General features: G+C 35.2%; 1 protein-coding gene across 1 annotated transcript; it reads left to right on the plus strand.

Moving 5' to 3' along the window:
• The first annotated feature begins 287 nt into the window (after window positions 1–287).
• On the plus strand, window positions 288–22113 carry LOC124533567 (ubiquitin-protein ligase E3B). The gene is made up of 19 exons (XM_047108936.1): window positions 288–698; window positions 1101–1340; window positions 2349–2601; window positions 3044–3232; window positions 4797–4988; window positions 5544–5869; window positions 6953–7077; window positions 10294–10465; window positions 11009–11127; window positions 12090–12262; window positions 13031–13111; window positions 13883–14081; window positions 14562–14725; window positions 15375–15521; window positions 15973–16088; window positions 16284–16413; window positions 17417–17581; window positions 18376–18487; window positions 19089–22113. The coding sequence occupies exons 1-19, from the start codon at window positions 538–540 to the stop codon at window positions 19259–19261; spliced, it is 3237 nt and encodes a 1078-aa protein (XP_046964892.1). The 5' UTR covers window positions 288–537; the 3' UTR covers window positions 19262–22113.
• The last annotated feature ends 1464 nt before the right edge of the window (window positions 22114–23577 follow it).

Here is a 23577-nt window from a genome sequence, read left to right on the forward strand (position 1 = left end):
CTCAGTAATTAAATATAACCGACATTTATTACGAATATGTAAATTTTCATGCAACACTTATTGAGGAAAACAAACACTGTGACTCAAAGTTTTTAAGGAACTTGTAACCCGTTAATTGTTTAAAAACAAATATACCTCAAATCATACTAGTAAAGTAATTTAAAATTAATTATTCATTTAAAACTATTACTTCATAGTCAAACATTGCCGTTTGTTAAAGTAAAATTAAAATATGGCATCTTATTAATAAATATTATGTGGCAACCCACATAACAAGAGCTGTCAATTGTCAAACAGTCTTGATTTTTTTCCTAGAGCGACAGAAAAAAATCTAAAATTAATGATAATCATCTTTACCAACGAAATGAAATAAACAAACCGTGTTTTTCAGCGTCAAATATACCGTTCCATAGTAAAAATGATTCAGCTACAGCGATAATCGTGTTCTATCATGAATTTAGATGGCCCTTTATCTTGACAGCGATTAATCCAAAAAGAAAACAAAGCCATATTTTGTGTGCAATATAAAGTTATAAAATGTTTTCAAAATCTATTACCAGTAAAGATACGTTTTTGGAACAGACAAAAGCAGCAAGGGAAGAGCGAGCACTTGAAAAAAAGCGAGAACAATCGGCAATTAAAATACAGGCAATAGTACGGGGTTGGCTCGCCAAACAGAAATTCATCAAACTTATTTTGTGAGTAATGTTACAATGCAATCTGAAATATATTTACATTTCATATTTCAATCTTATAATTACAATATATCTTATTAGAATCGATATTGGCCTGATAGTCTTGGAATGGCAAATTGATTATTGTATAATTATATGTTATGTTCAAGATGTAATTAATGTCAGTGAGGGTTATCGAACTATACAATTGAATATCCTGTTCAAAGCATATCATTATTTCTTGAAACAATTATGAAGTATGTGTACAATTATTATACTAAAATTATAAAACACTTTGATTACTAAAATATTTGGTTAGGAAAGACATTTTTAGTATTTACAATGAAGTGTAATAAAAACTAATAATTTTCAGAAGTAATAAAACATTTTTGCTTTTGTTAACTCCTAAATTGTTTTTATTTTCAGAAATGACTTTGACCAACTCTTACCGGACTTGGTTAGTCACAGCTCTCAAGATGAACACCAGCAACAGGAACTAGTACAGGCACTGGACGTGTACAGGGTAGCATGCCGTCTCTTTCTCGTGTTTAAAAATCAGAGGGATAGGAAGAGGTTTGAGAAACTCTGCAAGTATATAGTGCAGAGTCTCCATTCGGAATCTGTTAAAATATCTTACGTTGGCGTGTTTTTAAATAAGGAGTACAGGTATAGTTATTGATTATTTGAATATAAATACTGAAACTTAAACTTAATAAATAGAACATGAGACAACTTTTATACATCCAAAGTGTTTTATCACTCATATGAAACATATAACTCAAATTTGTTATATTTATCATATTTCACAAAGATAAGTTTTACTTCAAAACTAATGAAGCAAACAAATAGACTATGTTATAGTAAAAGATAGCACATTAAATGTAATTTATATTTAATATTCACAACTTATTTTAAGCAGGAAAGAACCAGAACTTTACATTTTTTTTAATTTTTATAAAGCAAAAAATGATATGTATGTATGTCTTAAGACGTGTCTAAAAATATGCTTACTAAAATTTGTTATTAATTATGGATTTAAAACTTATTTTAAGAATAAAAGTGTAAATTACTTTAGTTAATAATATTGCTTTTTAAGGAAACAACAAACTTTGAATAATATTACAAATTTAACACACTAAATTATTTCAACACACTACACATACACATTTATTTCAATAAAGTGATGTGTATACACGAAAATATTTTTTTTGCAATGTCATCAATTTTAAATTAAGCTACAGAAACTAATCATGATTTATTATTTAAATACATGCACATAGTAGAGTTCAGTCATGTATATTAAATTAATTACATAAAAAACTTACGAATTAGTAATGCTTATTACAATTGCTTTAATACTTTATTAGTCAGTTCTTAAACCTACTTTGCCTGCAACATTGAGGTTCTGAATTTAAACGCAGGGTTAAACTAATCATAAGCTACTGGGTTTTTCTGTTGAGATCTTCTCATTAACAGCTAGACTTATGGCAGTTGTTAATGTTTTTGTGTCTATTTAAACACTAAGTAATAAAAATGCTCCTGTGTTTGTGCTCATATTTGTTTGATATTATATCTCATGTTGCAGATGAGTATTCAATAATAGTGAATGCTGTGACCAAAAAAGGTTAGCAGGACATACTGATGCAATGTTACTAATTAGTGTTTTTTTTCCAGCTTACGATGGATATCTCATATAAAGGACTTATTATACAAATGTTGTCAATTTCTCGAAGAGTTGAAACCGGAATCTCCTATAGATATGCAGGGTATACTCATTCACCTCCACACGTTGCTAGCCTTCACAGCTACGAACACCTGGGCATTGACCCGACTCAAAAATTTTGAGAAGCTCAGAGGAGGGATGACGCAGTTGTGTGCTAATGTCATGGGATCACTCTTCCATAGAGGATATTACTTAACATTAAAGGTAACAAATAGTTTCAGTATGTATTGTACATCTACATACAAAAATAAATTTTGATACCAGCTTGAAATTACTCCACCATAGGTAGACAACAAAAGCAACATAATGTATCTACAAATAATATCCTAGTCGCCATCGGAATAGTCTGTGGTTCTTTTGAAATTATCATGTCCAAATGGTGCAATTGCAAATAGAATGGTTTAAAAATAAATAAGCAAGACACCTCTCAGTGCATCCATATATCCATGCATGAAAGAATGTCATGTGAGTTGTGTATAAGCAGAATGCTAGTCTATTTGCCTTTGAATTTTCATAAGCATTCAACATACCTGTTTATAGACTTGAGACAGTTCATTGTTAATGATAATAATTAATGAATCTAGATAAACATCTACTAATATTTGGAGACTATATAAGATGCAATAATCAAATATTTGTTTTCCAGTCTCTCCTCCTCCGTGGTCTCTGCCGTGAGAAAGTGTGTTTGAAGAATATAGCGCTGACAGCGATAGTGACGCTCGCCCTGCGTCCACTCGTGTCGGCTCAGTTCTCTGAGAAGCTGCTGACGATGTACATCATACAAATATTATCAGTGCCTACACTTGTCTTCCACATGCAACAGATATCGCCTGAGGTGAATGAAATTATAATTTCAGATAGTTTAATCAGTGACAACAGTAGCGCCTATGACATTACGATGGAGTGCCGTAACTATTATTCCGGTATCGTTGCATAATTTTAGAGGTCTTAAATCTCTTAGTAACATTATTGGCACGACAATCTTATAACTTAAATAAAAAATGACCTCAAGACTAACCCATATACGAAAATTCAACCTCTATTTCCACCCTGAGGGGTAGAATATCCAACAATGCTTATATAATATATGTACTCATTTCTAACCAGTATCCCAAAAGTAAAGTTTTATCTTTCTACACAAAAAAATATTGATTTCTATATAACTGTCAACCCTTTAGGGATAGAATATCCAGAAAAGTATAAATAAATATCTACTAATTTTAATCAGTATCCTAAAAAATAAATTTTCATATTTCTACCTTAAAAAAAACAGACTTCCATTTTAACTAACCCTTATTTCACCTGCCCCTGCTTTTCTAATTAGTATATCAAAAATAAAGTTTCATGGATCTTACTTCAAAAATGACGAACGCCCATTCAAACTTTCAACCCTTATTCCACCCCTTTAGGGATAGAATATCCAAAAACGCTGATATACGTTCGGCTTATTTTTAAACAGTGTCTCAAAAATAAAATTTCTTGTTTCTAATTCAAAATAATAATATATTACCATACAAAATTTCAGGCTTATTTCACCCCTGTAGGGATAGAATAGCCAAAAACGCTGAAATAGTTATCGACTTATTTTCAATCAGTATCCCAAACATAGAATTTCATATTTTTAACTTAAAAAGTGATGGGCTTCCATACAAACGTTTCACCCCTGTTTCACTTCCAGAGGTAGAATTTCCAAATTTCCTTTCATAGTGGGTGCCTACTCAATAAATCCATCCTTAGTTATTTTCAAGGCCCTAACTTTAATAGTTTACACTCGGCGATGATGAGTCAGTCAGTCAGGACTTGTTATTTTATATATATAGATTGTAAAGTAGTAAAGTAAAGTAACAGCCTGTAAATTTCCCACTAAGGCTAAGGCCTCCTCTTCCATTAAGGGTTTGGAACGTATTCCACCACGCTGTTCTAATGCGGGTTGGTGGAATGCACATGTGGAAGAATTTCGATGAAATTAGACACATACAGGTTTCCTCACGAAGTTTTCCTTCACCGCCGAGCACGAGATGAATTATAAACACAAATTAAGCACATATATACAGTGGTGCTTGCCTGGATTTGAACCCGCAATCATCGGTTAAGATGCACGCGTTCTAACCACTGGGCCATCTCAGCTCTATATATCTATATATATAGATTGCTCGGAAAATGTTAATTTTTATTATAATAAAGTTCTAAAATACTAGACAAATTCCGCAGCAGCATCACGTGAATTTATAAAAAAAAATCAGTACATTCTTAGCAATTTTGATCCTAGAGAGGTCCATCACCTCAATAATAAATATTTAATATATAGCACACGATGTTTTGTCTTATTCTTTTTAAAATCAAATTACTAATGACAGAAAGAGACAAACCATTTACTAAGGATAAACATTGTTTTTCAGTCTATGGCGGCGTTCAGAACGCATTCGATGTTCGACAAATGCGTGGACTTTCTGAGTGCGGATCAAAATATGCGTATCGTATTCAATACGTTGGAAGGTAACTACGCGCTATGCCTGCTCGCTAACCTCATACAGCTGGCCTACTCTGAGCGGGATCACGCACAACCCGGGACGTACTACCCTACGTTTGTCGTAAGTAATCACTGAAGCGTGGCCTCAAGTTATATTTAAATAAGCCTACGTAAATATCCCCACTACTGGGCAAAGGCGTTGTTCTAATGAGGGTTGGAGGACGAATGTCAGAGAATTTCATTTAAATTAGATTCATGTAGGTTTCCTCACGATCATTGCTGATCATGAAATGAGTAACAAACATAAATTAAGCACATGACAATTGTGTTTGCCTGGGTCGACGATCCACGCGTTATTGCGCTCTTAATAATGTGCTTTTTTAGTGTCTTATCAAAATGAAAGTTAATTGGTTAATGTACATTTGAAATAGATACCACTAAGAATAACTGGCAATATACCCAATTTTTTTAATTAAATTTGCGATTTTGTCTTCTGTGATATTCAACAAATACTCCAAAAGAGTCATTAAATAATAATATACTATTAGAATCTCCACTGGATTGATCTAAACTGCCAAAAAAAGACAAAGTAATATTATCGATAAGTATTCTAGATCTCCAGCTGTTATACAATAGGTAAGTTCTCAATAAAATAATGACAATTTTATTCCCGCAGCTTGTTGTGACCCGTTTCCTAGACAGCTGCCAACAGTATGTCGTATGCAAGAAAGGCAACCTCAGCAACTGGCATCCGGTCCTGGGCTGGTTTTCCCAGAGCTTTGACGCCTACCTTCCCCCCGCGATGGGGAATCTCAGGAGTCAGTTGTCTCTATTGTGGGGCACGCCCATGCTGAAAAAGCTCCTCGGTGTGCCCTTGAAGGAGATGCTGGATGCGGGAATCACGGGAGAGGAAGGTGCTGGACCATCTCAGCCTTCGACTCCAGTGCAGACTAGTAACCCAGCATCGTTCATCCGGAGAGCAATCGAAGCGAGAACTAATAGGTGAATTATTAGCAATACCCCATTTTAAGGCATTACTGCTATATTTATTTACCTTCAAAAGTTTAAAGCTGGGGTTAAGAGGAGATGAAAATAGCCCAAGGGGTCAGGTTTGAACATGTGGCTTTTTGAGTCGGAATACCGTGTCGAGAACCGTCATTCAGTTTTTGAAGCTTGAACCAGTTCCTGTATTTCATAATGATACACAAATAAAACATTCGAAGTTACTAACTTAGGTTTAAGAAATCTGTGTCTATGGATTAAGATACATTTAACACCATTCCACTTGACTACTCATATGCACTTTAATTTTAAATTCAATGTTACATTAGCAGCGATGTTAAAAACGCAATATTTCACGAATCTATTATTTCATGAATCATAGATTATTCAAACTCTCGAACAACCACATAGTGTCAATTCAATGTCAAAGGTTGTTTATTTGTTTTTGGTCTTGTAGTAGGAATAGACTATACAATGTTTTTTTGTACATGAGTGACGTATAGTACGACACAACTTAGATGTAACATCGGCAAAATTCGTAAAACCGATCACATCTGAATTGATTTCTCATGCGAATATGATCTTTGCACAAACGTAATAACTTGTAATATCATATGACCAAATATATTCGTCAATTTGAAACGTCGATTTAAATGGACTTGTTTTCCCTGACGCGATAGTCTATAGCGACGAATAGCGTCGAATGGCGCGATAGGAAGCTATTTCTATTGGTTGTGTAAATCGGCAGTAACCGGTTTTATTTTCATTCCATTGCATTTTCCGATGCTACATCTAATTTGTGTCGTACTATAATTACCCGAAAACTTATTTTCATAATTTGATATTTGATTTCCATAATTTCAAATTGAATTGAGACATATTCTGCAGTCACTTGTGACAATGCCTACTATCGATGACAATTGCAATTGCGAAAACAAAAAATATATATATATTGATGTAATTTTCAAAGTATTGTTCTATAGTCATTGTTTCAAAATACAATTATTTTTTTTAAAAAAACTTGATACTATTCCTCGCTGTAATGATTTATATGATTTATTTATTTTCAATATACTTTTGCAGAGGTAACTCCAGCAAAAACTTCAGGAAGCTGGGATCACCTGACTGCACTAAGGTCGCTCTCATATGTTCGATGTATCACACCGCTCTACAGACGATGTCTCAGGTTAAACTGGACATATTAACAGGTAATATAATATTATTCAATAGTAATTATAATATGTGAACTAATAATCCAAATAAAATTATTATAGAGTCGAGATGGCCCAGTGGTTAGAACGCGTGCATCTTAATCGATGATTGCGGGTTCGAACCCAGTCAAGCACCGCTGATTCATGTGCTTAATTTGTCTGTATAATTCATCTCGTAATCGGCGGTGAAGGAAAACATCGTGAGGAAACCAGCATGTGACAATATTCATAGAAATTCTGTCACATGTGTATGCCACCAACCCGCATTGGAACAGCGTGGTGAAATATGTTCCAAACCTTCTTAAAGGGCGAGGAGGCCTTTAGCCCAGCAGTGGGAATTTACAGGCTGTTGTTGTAATCCAAATATGGTAATCGTGTTTAAAATAAATTTATATCGTTCGATAACGATCGACTATTATATTTAAACTCAATATTAATTTATTTAATAATGAAGAATTACAAATACTTTTGATAGTCAAGTTCAAAATCCACCAACGGTTCAAAAGACACCTATCTCTAAGAAGAATAAGGTAATAAGATTTGGCGTTTTTTTTCTAAGCTAAAAGAGAGAGGATTGACTGAATGATGTTTTCATAGTGACATTGCTTTCTAAAAAATTAAAATTAAATGTGAGACAACATCACACACATTACTCTGATCCCAATTTAAGTAGCTAAATCACTTGTGTTATGGAAAATCAGAAGAAACGACGGTATCATAAACACCCAGATAACATAGAAAACTAATGATAATGTACATTGACTCGGCCGGGAATCGTACCCATGAAAACCGGTGTACACACCACTCAACCACGGAGGTCGTCGTCAACTATAATAATTTGTTGCTATTTTGTATCATGCTAAACGAATAAATAAATAAAAAAAATATATACTGTCAATGATAAATATTTTGTATTAATACAAAATATTTATCATTGACAACAACAACAATTACCAAGAAACGGCAAAGTGCGGTGGTAGTAAACGTTGAAATGCGTTTTGTTATTGATGTGTAGTGTCCTTTCGCTTTTCTATAACCTGTGGGAGTTATTTCGTGAAAAGGGAAGGAAGTGTGTAACAATAAGCCTATGAAGAGCACGCTATTTGATTTGACCAATGAGGGGGCGTCAGACCATTACCGGCACTGTGTTCCCGATAGGATATTATCTTAATCTTGCTTATTGGTCAATTGAGTCAGAGGTAATAGTAACACATCGCTTATCCAGAACGACATCGTCACAATTGCAAAAATTTGCAAATTGCAAGAATAATTGTTTCAATAGTTTTTGATTGACATCTATTAGGTTGGGGAAAAAGTCTTTTCGCATATAGTATGTATGAACTTGTAATCTCTTTGGCTATACCATTTGTATCTGACTGGTTTTGGTATCATTAAAAAGTTTTAATTTTAAAGAAGGCACTTCCAAATTAAAATTAGGAATTTTTGTGTATTTCATTTGTTTTTGTTGTTGTTAAAATGAGTGAATCTAAAGAAGAAATTCGATACATTTTAAAATTTTACTATAAAAAAGGTAAAAATGCAACTCAAGCCGCGAAAAAATTTGTGATGTTTATGGACCTAATGCAGTATCTGTGAGAGTAGCGCAAGTTTGGTTTAAGCGTTTTCAAGCCGGAAATTTTGATATCAAAGATGCATCTCGCTCTGGTCGCCCTGTTACGGACAAAATTGATGCCATTTTTGAAAAAGTGGAGCAAGATCGGCATATTAGTAGTTACGATGTAGCTGAAGAACTGGCAATTGACCACAAAACGGTTTTGACTCATTTGAATAAAGCTGGGTACACAAAAAAGCTCGATATATGGGTGCCTCATGAACTCACTGAAAGAAACCTAATGAACCGTGTACTCATTTGTGATTCTTTATTACGACGTAATGAAACCGAACCATTTCTGAAGAAGCTGATAACTGGTGATGAAAAGTGGATCACATACGAAAAGAACGTGCGAAAAAGATCGTGGTCAAAGGCCAAGCTTCACAGACTGTGGCAAAACCCGGATTAACTCGCAACAAGGTAATGCTGTGTGTATGGTGGGATTGAAAGGGCATCATTCATTATGAGCTGTTACCGCCCGGCAGGACCATCGATTCAGAACTGTATTGCGAACAATTGATGAGATTGAAGTCAGAAATTGGGAGAAAGCGGCCAGAATTGATCAACACAAGGGGTGTGGTTTTTCACCATGACAACGCTAGACCTCACACATCTTTAGCCACTCAACAAAAATTACGAGAGTTTGGCTGGGAGGTATTAATGCATCCGCCGTATAGTCCTGACCTTGCACCTTCAGATTTTCATCTGTTTCGGTCTCTGCAGAATTCCTTAGGCAGTGTCAGGTTAACATTACGAGAGGACTGCCAAAACCACTTGTCGCAGTTTTTCGATCAGAAGCCCCAAAATTTTTACTGCAATGGGATCATGTCACTACCAACAAGATGGCAAAAAGTTATGGAACAAAATGGCACCTACATACTTTAGTCAAATGTAAAAAACTATAAAAAAAAACTTTTTGAATTTTCATATAAAATACGAAGAAACGTTTTCCCCAACCTATTATATAGCAATAATTCTGACAATATTACACTCGAAAGTATGTACGAAATTAGATCGTTTGGAATGAAAAAATCATTTTAGACTTTTTTGCAATAGGCTATTTGACAATGCGTAAAATAAATTGTGAATTATTGTAATCAGTGTATATTAAGAGTTTAAAAATGGTTATTTACTAACGAAAGTTGAAAATAATACTTAATTTATTCAAAAAGTCATAAATAAAAATGCACTTTTTCAAACGTTTGTCACGTGACACAAAACGCTCCTGATTGGCCGGGCTTATGATGAAGTCACTTTCTTGTAAACTTTGCTTTTCTATTATATGTACCACAGATTAAAATACAGGAAAGTCACCGACCCCATTGCAGCGCCATATTGTCCAAGTAGCGTTTTTGCGCGCTATTTGAATAAGGAATTTTTTAAATTTTTAAAAATATCATTATTTTTCGGCAAATATGTACTAGAAATAAAAAACACAACTTTTACTGGGTTCCTTAACTTCTACTAAATAATATAAAATGGATTTAAAAAAACCAGTCAAATAGCCTATTGTGACGATATCGTTCTGGATGAGCGACGTGATATGCGATTACTGTACGTCTGGCTATTTATAATGCTCACAGGGAAATTTCTTGTTTCAGGGCTCTGCAATCAAGACGAGATCCTGTACTCTCTCTGGCAGTTCCTTTGCACCCTGGGACCAAACAGCGGCCTGAAGGCTTTCCTGGATCTGCTAGCTCTGAACACGAAGGCGTCTGCGCCCGAGTTTCAAATGCTCGTCCTGTTCTCTGATTGTATGACGCACTACGTAACGTGAGTTAATTTAACGGCACACATTGCCATATATACTGTTTTCAACCGACTTTAAAAAGGAAGAGGTTATCAAGTCGTCTGTATTTTTTTTGTTATTTGGAATAAACAGAATATTATTTATTATATAAATTTAACTATCATTTTTAATACATAATTTGTACAGCTAAATGAGACAAGTTTAGCATATGTGATTCACTTTCCATCAGGCGATCCTCTTGCTTGTTTGCCACCTATGGTCTTGTTCAGATCTCCTATCTTCACTCATAGCTCATAGACAACAGCCTGTAAAAATAAGAACTGATGCCTATGTATCTTATTGTGTCCATCATTAAAAATTTGGAATGCAACAATTTAACTATTCGAAAGAAATAAAAATGTAATATGTTGAGAAATTGTCTTCAAAATGAATAAAAATGTAATAAAAAAAAATATTATAACATGAGTAAGTAAGGTAATATCATCAGTTTTCTAAATCCGAGCCCCTATCACGTTTCTAAGGTATAAATGATAATAATTTACTAAAAAAAATGTTTATTATTTCAGAATATTGGACGATATGGAAATGTATGAAAAGCAAGATCCTTTCAAATTGCAAGATTTCGTCAATATGTCGCAATTTTTAAATATGTTCATATACAAATCTATCATAGGACAATTGTTCGGTGAGTTATATAGTATTGATAATAATAAGACCTTTTTGGTATTAATATCCTTGATTTTATTCGGATGTACTGAAATACGTTGTAATTAATAATGAAATGTTAGGAAGACAGTCACGACTGCTTAGATTACAAAAGATGTTGTGTCAGATCAAAGAGATCATAGACGCGGTAAATAACGTTAGGCTATTTTACTGGTTTTTAAAATCCATTTTATATTATTTAGTAGAGCTTAAGGATCCCAGTAAAATTTGATTTTTTTATTTCTAGTACATATTAGCCGAAAAATATCATATTAAAAATTTCATATTTAAATAACACGCGAAAACGCTACTTGGACAATGTGGTGCTGCAATGGGGTCGGTGATGTCACTTTGCTGTATTTTAATCCGTGGTACATATAGTAGAAAAGCAAGGTTTACAAAAAGGGACTTCATCATAAGCCCGGCCAATCAGGAGCGTTTTGTGTCACGTGACAAACGTTTGAAAAAATGCATTCTTATTTATTGATTTTTGAATAAATTAAGTATTATTTTCATGTTTCGTTTGGTAAATAAATAACCATTTTTAAACTCATAAATATACACTTATTACATTTATTCACAATTTATTTTTCGCATTGTCAAATAGCCTATTGCAGAGGATTTGTGTTATTTATGGATATCTGCTGGTTTTTTGCTTCGTTGACTCCTTTCAACTAAGTATTTTCGCTAAGATTGGACTAAGACAATTGGACGGACGCACGTGACCGATATAATAAGAGCTTCGTTTAGCACTAAAGGTTAGATGTTGAATACCGTAACACGCAGCAGGTCGGAAACCTCTCCCTTCCAACATTACTTGGGGGGGAAGGTTTTGTGCAAACCTGTCAGACAGCGTATTTAGTGTTGTTGTGTTTCGGTTTGAAGGGTGAGTGAGCCAGCGTGATCGCAGGCGCGGTTGTGGATGTAAGTGTGTGCCCGCAGAGCTGAAGACGCTGGCGCACAACGCTGTGTTCCTGTCGCTGCACACGCTGCTGCTGGCGCTGTACCGGCGCGACTGCCGGCGCGCCTTCGCGCCGCAGCAGCACTGGCTCGTGCGCGACATCCGCGACTCGCAGTTCATGGCCGACCTCGAGAAGGGCAAGAAGCCGCAGCAGGTACCGACCCCCCCCTTCTATATAGCACACATGTGTGGGTATTGAGTCGTGATGGCCCAGTGGTTAGAACGCGTGCATCTTAACCGATGATTGCGGGTTCAAACCCAGGCAAGCACCGCTGATTCATGTGCTTAATTTGTCTTTATAATTCATCTCGTGCTCAGCGGTGAAGGAAAACATCGTGAGGAAACCTGCATGTGACAAATTTCATTGAAATTCTGCCACATGTGTATTCCACCAACCCGCATTGGAATAGCGTGGTGGAATATGTTCCAAACCTTCTCCTCAAAGGGAGGGGAGGCCTTTAGCCCAACAGTGGGAATTTACAGGCTGTTGTTGTTGTGTGGGTATTATAGAAAGCAATATAATAAGACCTCCGTAAACAATACTTCCCCCCCCCATTAGGAAGCAATACACTGTGAGAGCATTATGTTAAACATTAAAGTTATTAATTTCGGGATATTTACCATGTTTTTTTTATTTTTGTTCGGTGGAGCTCGATATTTCGACATTGTCTACGAATGTCTTGTTCACGAGACTCGCGATGTTTTCCTTCACCGCCCAGCACGAGATGAATTATAAAGACAAATTAAGGGTTCGAACCCGCAATCATCGGTTAAGATGCAAGCGTTCTAACCACTGGGCCATCTCGACTCTATAATAAGTTTATTTGGATTATCCCGAAATTAATAACTTTTATAATAAAAATAACCATGTTAATTTAAAATCCTATTATGTTAAACAGTTGTAAATTTCCCTCTTTTGCAGGTCTTAGTTCAGAAGACACCGCACATGATCGCGCACGGTGAACGGGTCCGATTGTTCAGGCGAGCTGTAGCCGACGAAAAGGTAAATTTTCAATTTTTATATTATATTGACGAGTAAGCGCAGAACTGTACCGTGTACCAGGGCTCGTTCTCGTTTAAAGGCCGATATGGTGATGTACTGAAACAGACTACGGGTTACTTGGGGGTAGGGCTTTGGGCAAGCCCGTCTGGGTAGGTACCACTCATCAGTTATTCTACCGCCAAATAACAGTACTCAGTATGGTTGTGTTCCAGTTTGAAGGGTAATTGAGCCAGTGTAACTACAGGCACAAGGGACATAACATCTTAGTTCCCAAGGTTGATGGCACATTGACGATGTAAGGAATAGCTAATATTTCTTACAGCGTCATTGTCTATGGGTGATAGTGACCACTTACCAGTAGGTGGCTCGTCCGCCAATCTATATCATAAAAAAAAGACAAACAAATTTGTGTTGGTCGAGTTGGAACGAAATTGCTATTGCTTTATTATGTTTTAAGTAACAGACCCAATGAAATAAGCTAACAATATTTGAGAAGTTTGTGAGAAGACATATTTCTTTACTAAGAATGGGTCAATTAAAACCAAACCAAATGAAATGAGTTAACAACATTTGAGAACTTCTTGAGAAGACATTATTTTTTTTTACTAAGAATGTGTCAATTAAAGCTATACCAATAGAAGGAGACGGCTGTGAGTGTGTGCGTGTGCGGATAGCAAAAATAGAAGGAGACGGCTGTGAGTGTGTGCGTGTGCGGATAGCAAAAATAGAAGGAGACGGCTGTGAGTGATGAGTGTGTGCGTGTGCGGGCAGGTGGTGCTGGGTCTGACGGAGCGCGCGTGCGGCGGGCGCTCGACGCTGGTGACGGTGCGGCGCACGCGCCTCGTGGAGGACGGCTACCGGCAGCTGGCCGCGCTGCCCAGCCGCGCGCTGCGGGGCGTCGTGCGCGTGCGCTTCATCAACGAGCAGGGCCTCGACGAGGCCGGCATCGACCAGGACGGCGTCTTCAAGGGTACCGCCCCTCACTACCTCACTCTCCTATTATGGCGAACCGAAGTTGAAAGTGTGTTCACCCCCATGCCTCGGAAACCATTGCCATCCCATCGATTGAGTGATGGACTGGAAAGTGCATGCGTTTGCGCATTTTCTTGTGCACTATAATATGTCCTGAGTCAACTACTCAGCTGGTCTCCCATGTCGTGACCTAAATTGACCGAACGACATCATCATCATCAGTGGACTATACTGTAGCACTGCTTGCGACTCCTGATATTTTTAGAAACGACAATGGCACTTATTAATTTGTGATAAAATTAGAATTAAAAGTCTTTTATGATCTAACTTTTCTTTTATGATTCGTTGTTCAGAATACAAAACAGCGTACAAACTTATCTTGTAAATTCCATTTGAATATACTACGTGCACTAAATTATACACCATTTTTCACTTTCACTTGACATTATTTTAATTTTATAGGTAAATTTGTTCTCAGAATTTCTCGAGGAGACGATAAAGCGTGTTTTCGATCCGTCCCTGAACCTTTTCCGCGTGACGAGCGAGGAGCGCCTGTACCCGTCGCCGACGTCGTGCCTGCAGGAAAATCACCTTCAGCTATTCGAATTTATCGGACGTATGCTCGGAAAGGCTGTTTATGAGGTACTTTTTACAATTATTTCTAAGAAAAAGCTTCTGTTTTATCATTAAACAACGCCATTTTTCACGGATCCATAATGATATTCATTAGAGATTATTTAAGATATCATAATTATATCAGGTCCATACAATGAAAAAGTTTATTTGTAATACTACTTGTATTCCTATTGTAGTTGGAATAGACTACACGAACATTTAAAATGTATAAAAAAGATAATTTAAACTTCCAATTTATGTTGGAATGAGTACATTTCGTACTTTATTATTTTTTGAACTCTTTTCTTGTAGAATCTACCGTCGAAACTGGTGTTATGACGATTCAAAATTGTATTATAATTACAAAATTTATTTACTTTATATAATATAAATGTTTAAATGTATTTTTCTAGTATTTCGTTTATGGAAAAGTATTATAGTGAGACAATAATATATATTATATATTTTGGTTGTAATTATATTATATTTTTAATTTATGTAACGTCCCTTAAAATTAATAATCTGCTAAGTGAAATATGTATAAATAATTATATAAGTTGATATGATTTGACTTTTACGCCATCTTTACATAAATAAAATAATAAATTGATAGAAAATATGTGGGTTGGCAGGGTATAATTACTGAATATTATTAACAATATGATTGTATCCGCAGGGTATAGTAGTGGACGTGCCATTCGCTTCGTTCTTCCTGAGTCAGGTGTTAGGGCAGACGCAGCAAGCGCTCTACAGCTGGATCGACGAGCTGCCGTCCCTCGACAGAGACCTGTACCGCAGTCTCACCTACATTAAACATTTCCAGGTGATAATATATCACTTATATCTTAACTCCAATTTAAATATTTAAGCGTGTTTTTGTGTGAAAGACGATATGGTTAAAAATAATGTTACTTCTTCTGAGATGACGTCTGAGAGAAAAGTATGGAAGGAGAAGACTTGCTGCGCCGACCCCAAATAAAATGATGATGATGAGAGTTTATCTAAGTTTGTAACTTATATCTAACCATTTTATTAGTGTAAACCAAATCTTTGTCAAACCTCGGTGGACCTTTGAAGATTCCTCTAACAATGTACAGCCAGCTGTAGAAATTTTAAACCTGTGTTTTCATCCTGTGTTGTTGACAGTGACGGCAGAATCTGCCTAATATTATGTAGTATGGTTATCAATGTATTAAAAAATATATATTTCCATAAATTTATTGAAATATAACAATACGTTTGTTTTTAAAGTATTTTTGTATTTGATTTTTCAGGGGGATATCTCAAGCCTAGAACTAACGTTTTCGGTGGACGAAGAAAGATTAGGAGAAATTGTCACACATGAACTTGTACCCGGAGGAAAAGCTATACCTGTTACAAATGAAAACAAGTAAATAATTACACTATTAAACTTTGAACCTTATTATTACACACAATACGTTATTGTTTATGGATATTTAAATATAGAATTAATAAAACTGCAAACACTTGAAGCAAACTACGTTTTTTTTATAAATTGTTTTTGACAGGAATCACAGGTTTATCATTATACAGCCAAGTTTATTTTGTATTTTTTTTATTGCAGAATTAATTACATACATCTAATGGCACATTTCCGTATGCATACTCAAATCAAAGACCAGACGAATGCCTTCATTAAAGGTTTTAGGACGATTATAAATCCAGAGTGGCTCTCCCTATTTTCAACACCAGAGGTAATTATATTGAATTTTGTTATTGTCACTTTGTGTAAGTAAATTATTGTAAATGGAAGATTTTGACATCTTATTGGTGGTCTGGGTAGCTACCACTCCCAAACCGTATATTTTACCGTCTAACAGTAATATGTATCATCAGGTTACCGCTTTTCTTTATACAATATATATAAAGACAATGTGTTAGAAAACTTATCAAAGGAAAGGAATTATCTAATTATACATTTATAATTCATTGTTACAACTTGCATTTTTAATTTTTTTAATACGGTAGAACAGGGGATCATTTTATTTTTGAGTCGTTTGTAACGTGTGTGCGTGTGCGCGTGCGCGTGTGCGTGTGCGTGTGCGCGCATTCAACATACGGTAGAACAGGGGATCATTTTATTTTTGAGTCGTTTGTAACGTGTGTGCGTGTGCGTGTGCGTGTGTGCGTGTGCGCGTGCGCGTGTGCGTGTGCGTGTGCGCGCATTCAACATACGGTAGAACAGGGGATCATTTTATTTTTGAGTCGTTTGTAACGTGTGTGCGTGTGCGCGTGCGCGTGTGCGTGTGCGTGTGCGCGCATTCAACATACGGTAGAACAGGGGATCATTTTATTTTTGAGTCGTTTGTAACGTGTGTGCGTGTGCGTGTGCGTGTGTGCGTGTGCGCGTGCGCGTGTGCGTGTGCGTGTGCGCGCATTCAACATACGGTAGAACAGGGGATCATTTTATTTTTGAGTCGTTTGTAACGTGTGTGCGTGTGCGCGTGCGCGTGTGCGTGTGCGTGTGCGCGCATTCAACATACGGTAGAACAGGGGATCATTTTATTTTTGAGTCGTTTGTAACGTGTGTGCGTGTGCGCGTGCGCGTGTGCGTGTGCGCGCATTCAACATACGGTAGAACAGGGGATCATTTTATTTTTGAGTCGTTTGTAACGTGTGTGTGTGTGCGTATGCGTGGCTATTTTATTTTTGAGTCGTTTGTAACGTGTGTGTGTGTGTGCGTGTGTGCGTGCGCAGCTGCAGCGGCTGATCAGCGGCGACAACGTGCCGCTGGACCTGCGCGACCTGCGGCGCCACACGCAGTACTACGGCGGCTTCCACGACTCGCACCGCGTCGTCTGCTGGCTGTGGGACGTGCTGCAGCGCGACTTCAGCGAGCACGAGCGCGCCATGTTCCTCAAGGTACGCGGCGACGGACGCACTCACTGACTCTACTACTCGCTGGAAAAACGCATTACGCGTTTCCCCCACATGATGTTGTATTGGGGGTATGTGGGGCTCGCCAGCGCTGAAGGCACCGGAATACCCACTAAAAAACCAGCGGAACCCACTCCGTCTCTAGGGGGGGCATCACGGGATCGCTTACGCATTCTACCGTGACGGACTCTACTACTCTACTCCATCCAGAGACAAGTCAATTTTAAAATATTACGAAAAATAGTATCTTTTCTTAATGAATACAACACAATACATGCTCAATACAGGTGTGCATACGGTTGAAGTCATGACCTATTGATGGTAGGGCTTTGTGCAAGCCCGTCTGGGTAGGTACCACCCACTCATCAGTTATCCTATCGCCAAATAACAGTACAGTTGTTGTGTTCCGGTGTGAAGGGTGAGTGAGACAGTGCAACTACAGGCACAAGGGATATAACATCTTAATTCCCAAGGTTGGTGGCACATTGACGATGTAAGGAATAGTTAATATTTCTTACAGCGTCATTGTCTATGGGTGATGGTGACCACTTACCATCAGGTGGCCTATATGCTCGTCCACCGACACCGTCACGTCACCGACATATACCATAAAAAAAAATTGGGTTCAAATCACAGATTCTATCGAAGATTCACCCCGAAATACTTTCGTAAAACCATTTTTATTTGATTCTTATTTTAATATAGAATTATTATCATGTTATGTTTATTCAAAGTAAAGTACTCATTCGTATCTAAATATACTTTTGATTTTTTTATAGTTCGTGACATCGTGCTCGAAACCACCGGTTCTTGGATTTGCACATTTGAAGCCTCCTTTTTCGATCCGCTGCGTGGAAGTCGGCGACGACGAAGACACGGGTGACACTATAGGTAAGAACAGTACCTCCCGCCACATGAACACACTTTACGCCGAACACTCCATCAGACGCAAGTCAGACGGGTTAAAATCTCAGTTTAACTGTCAAGAAATTTACAGAAGACTTATTTACTCCTGTGAGTCGAACCAAATAATCCATCCATGCGAACGGGCTTACAACAAAAAAAACAACAACAACAACAGCCTGTAAAATCCCACTGCTGGTCTAAAGGCCTCCTCTCCCTTTTAAGGAGAAGGTTTGGAACATATTCCACCACGTTGTTCCAATGCGGATTGGTGGAATATACATATGGCAGAATTTCAATGAAATTTGTCACATGCAGGTTTCCTCACGATGTTTTCCTTCACCGCTGAGCAAGAGATGAATTATAAAGACAAATTAAGTGCATGAATCAGCGGTGCTTGCCTGGGTTTGGACCCGAAATCATCGTTTAAGATGTACGCGTTCTAACCACTGGGCCATCTACGGGCTTAGGTTTTACATAATTAAATTATATACCTCTTATATAATGTCTATTACAAACCGTGGCCGAAAACTATTAGCTATCATTATTATTAAGCTAGAAACAATTAATTATGTTTTATTCATTACAGGCAGCGTCATACGTGGTTTCTTCACAATAAGAAAGAAGGATCCATTAAATCGACTGCCGACCTCGTCAACGTGTTTCAATCTACTTAAACTACCAAATTATCAGAAAAGGAGCACGCTTCGGGACAAACTTCGATACGCTGTTAACAGCAACACCGGGTTTGAACTCTCATAGTGTATTCGCAAATGTTTCTATATTCTTCCTTTAATAATCGTGTTTAGTGCACCCTTAGAAAAAATATATTTTAAATTATTTTTTGAGATGACAACACTGTATGAAAACGTTTCTTATTACAACTTAATTCGACTGTTTGGTTTCAAAACCTATTACACATATTTTTTTTTAGAAATAACGACTTTAATTTATATATAAATTTACTAGAACGTCAATAAATATTCAAATATTATGTCTTTTTAAGCATATAATATAGTTACTTAATTCTTAAATGACTTATTTTGAACGAGGCCATAAGGGGTTGTTTATAGGTTTTGAAATTGAACAGAATTTATGTGCAATATTTTTTTAAATAAACTGAACAATTTTTAAGCACGAAAAACAAAAGAAAAATATAATGACAGTTAAAAAATAAAATTAAACTCGTTAATTTTACGACGCATTAGTACCAGTGTATAAAACCATTACCGTGGAAAATAGTTTTTGATCTCTTAATCTAGAAATACGTACAAATTATTGTTAATGTTTATACACTTTACAACGTCATGCTGTGTTATACGAATTATGTACCAAAAATTAATATAGGCTATTTCATTTGCAAGAAAAATATAACGAGACTCATTAAAGTATCAAAAAGATCTCATTACATAGTAGACCGCGTGACTATGATATAATTGTTTCATATTCATATCTTGGATTTAGATAAATTCATTCAAAGAAAATTCCATACGGAATGGAAAACTACTGTGAATGTTCTGTACAGTGACTATACTAATATTTAAATTTCGAATGCGTGACGTCGCATTTATGTACACTGGCAATATTTTGATTTATATGTGTGACCTTCATACTTCATTCACTCTTTTCCTTTTTATAATTGCCTCGTTACTAATTCGAAATTCAAAACAATGATTGACTTCGATTATTCTTTTGTTTGTTTACAAGCAATTATTTGTAATTGAAACTTCGAAATATTAATTTAAATTGTTTTAGAATGTCGGTTATGATTTAAAATATAAATTTTAATTATTTCTTTCATAATTAATATTAAAGGCCAGTATTTAACCGAAGAAAAGAATAATGAACTATGTGGCGTTATGATAAGTGGGTATTTAAAAGAAATATGAGTCAAAATAAACCTCTTAAATATCTTCTCGTTGTAGAGGTTTGAAGAAACGAATTTTTAAAAAAGGATTCAATCCAGTCCAAAAATAGGTGTACATAGACAATAAAACTAAATTAATGTAATAAATTCGTAGCGATGTCTGTACATTAATAGTTTCGAACGTATTTTAAAGTTTTACTACAACGGATACAATTTCATTATTTTGGGAATTGTTATATACCACTGTAGTTTGAGTACAGAATAAATTATGTATTTTGGATGTGAACCTAATCTTGCATACTTAAGGTTATTTAAATAAAAAAAAATTGTGTTGAAAATCTTACACAGTAATATAACGATTCACCGTTTATGTTTTACTGTTATATAATAAAAGTTCATTAAAGTTTTCAAAATATCTGTAAATAATATCACGTAGTTTTTTTAATGGACTTAAGTTAAAGAAGATAATTTTAGAATTATAATCGTATACAAAATATAGAACATATGGAATGTGATTATTTTTAAACACAAAAGGGTTTAAATTTTTCATTTTTAATTCATAAAAACAGCATTCACCTTGTAAATAATGTATTTTTAAAGTCATTCTTGTCTCTCGCACCATGTTATGGAATTGATTGTGTTTTCGAAGCGTAATGTATAAAACTCTTTGTTAATACTATATTCGTGTAATAAAATATTAATGTAATGCACTTATGAATAACTTTAATCCATTGTATTGTAACCCACAGATAAACAATCCAAATCTTCCAACCAATTAGGAAATAGGTATATATCTACAATTATTTCTTTGTTTATCTTTATGAAAATGTTATTCATATAATAATACTGGAATAGCAGATTGATTTGTTCAAATGTAATATGTTCTGAAACAAAACTGTAGCGTTTGATATATGTTTTTATTTTTATTTTCGAGAAGGTTGATAGACAAATGGCCTATCAGATGGGTTGTAGTAATCTGTGCCCATAGACACTGGCTTTGTTTTAAATATAAACCGCTCTTTGCACTATCAATTTTCCACTGACTATGGAATCTTGCCTTCCGTGTCCTTAAATATGCTAAATATAACACAATAATACAAATGTATGTCGGTTTGGTGGGAGAATAAATTGTCCGCAGGACCCGTCCAAGCGGGCCTGCATTAATCGGCGATCAGTACCACCGATAGGGCTGACGTCACAAACACACCATAATATGTTATCTGTGTAACCACTTGTACAGCTGAGCATCAAAGAGTATATTTGAAAATTAATATTAAAAAAGGAATACTTGCAAATTATCCTGAACGATTGTTCAGACTTCAATAAGAGGTCTTATATAAATTTAACCACAGTGATCAAATATAATATCAACCCACCTTAGTAATTACAGTCAAACAATAAATTTATTGCAAATATTGTCTTCGGATATCTCTCATCTTGCTGTACTTGTTTGAATTTTAGAGATGTTTTATAAATAATAATAAATGTCTACGTTTTGTTACTATTTTCGTGCAATTCCTTTCGAGCTCTAATGTAATCATCTATATTTTGTATTAAATAAAATTGTTGAGCTAAATATAATATAGTATTTTGTAGTTGTGTGTAGATTTTCACTGGTAATTTAAGTATTTACTAATATTATTCTATACATCTATTTAGATCATTGTAAGAAATATTTTGTACTAGCCACGTAAATATGTTGTATAACACAATGTGATTCTCTGTGATAAAATAATTGATATTTATATATGGAAGTTTCATTTTAAGTTTATTCCCTAACAATGTAAGTATTGACACGAAATATATAACGTTTGAAAGGAGTTAGTAATAAGATTTTATGAAAATGTAAGTATTTTATTAAAAAGCAAATTTGATTTTCTCGTGAAGTTGTTTTTTCGTGTTCAACAACCATTAACGAGAACCCAGGACCGTTTTCTTAAACTATACTCCATATTATTGTATGTAATAAATAAATTGGAACCTTTCGGAATATGTTTTTTTACTAACATCGTTTGACATTTCTTTATTAATTCAAGGTAGACAAACCAATGTCTACAACTGCTTCCATAATTATATTATATTCCATTTATAAAATATTTCATAATACTTTAAGTAACTTTCCTACTTCTACAACGAAAAACTGGAACAACAAAAATTTAGGGTTATTGACTTTAAAAACGGAATACTATATGGAATTCAAAATTGAAAACGAAATAGAACGGGGCAGCATAAGGCGTGGCATAAGTTTATCTAGTAGTATTGTATTACGAATATTAAATACGGTGTTTGTTTTTGGGGTTTGAACATGATTTCATAGATCCAGCATTTTATAGGCACAGGAAAATTACATTTAGATATGTCATACTTTTAGCAATATTCGAAAATAGTACAATGATTCTCGCTATATGTATTATCATATACAATTGTTGTTTAAATATCATACACAAGTAAAATTTTTAAGGTCACAGTCATGGCCAGCCTGAAGCTCGGGCGTTATCATCCTTTATCCATCCAATCCATTGAACTCATACTATGTGTACTAAAAACACATAACATGCTCATAAACACGTGTGATAGAATTACGGATAAAATTTAAACAAATGAAGAAAACATTTTAAATGTAAAAGGGTCTTTAATGTTTGTCTGCATTGGTAAGTATCTAAAATACAATAAACAACTTTGTATCCTGTTCAAATATGGTGCATAACTCTATACTTTATTCCAATGATAATATGTAAAAAGACAAATATGAAAAATTTTATAGAAAATTGACGTGCACGTGTTATCATTGCTTGAAAGCTCTTGATATTCAATATAGATTTGCGAAAAAATTGCAATTTCAACGACGACGAAACTCTTATCGGAATTTTGGAAATAAAATTAAAGTGGAAATAAGTAGTTTTGTATTATAAATATAACAAAGAGATATATTAATTATTAATTTGTAGTGCACAATATAGCTGATTTAGTGATTAGCAAATATCCCATGAAATATATACATTGGAATATGCTATAGTTGCTGCTATTTATCATTTAAACAAAGACACATGCTATGATTTTATATTTACTCCGTCGATTACAGATATGATTAACACAGTTTAAATTCTTGAAATATTAGTTAATCACATTGCATCTATATATCATTAAATTTTAAATCATTGGCTATTCCTCTAATAGACTAAAGACAGCAACAACGAATCCCTATTTCCGA

This window comes from Vanessa cardui, chromosome 11, assembly GCF_905220365.1.
Source record: "Vanessa cardui chromosome 11, ilVanCard2.1, whole genome shotgun sequence".
Classification (NCBI taxonomy): domain Eukaryota; kingdom Metazoa; phylum Arthropoda; class Insecta; order Lepidoptera; family Nymphalidae; genus Vanessa; species Vanessa cardui.

What these genes read in the sequence shown, in the direction of transcription:
- LOC124533567 (XM_047108936.1), top strand. Translation starts at nt 538, where the DNA reads ATGTTTTCAAAATCTATTACCAGTAAAGATACGTTTTTGGAACAGACA. An exon ending in AAATTCATCAAACTTATTTT is followed by an intron (nt 699 to 1,100) that starts GTGAGTAATGTT and finishes TTTTATTTTCAG; the next exon opens with AAATGACTTTGACCAACTCT. An exon ending in CCTACATTAAACATTTCCAG is followed by an intron (nt 15,522 to 15,972) that starts GTGATAATATAT and finishes TTGATTTTTCAG; the next exon opens with GGGGATATCTCAAGCCTAGA.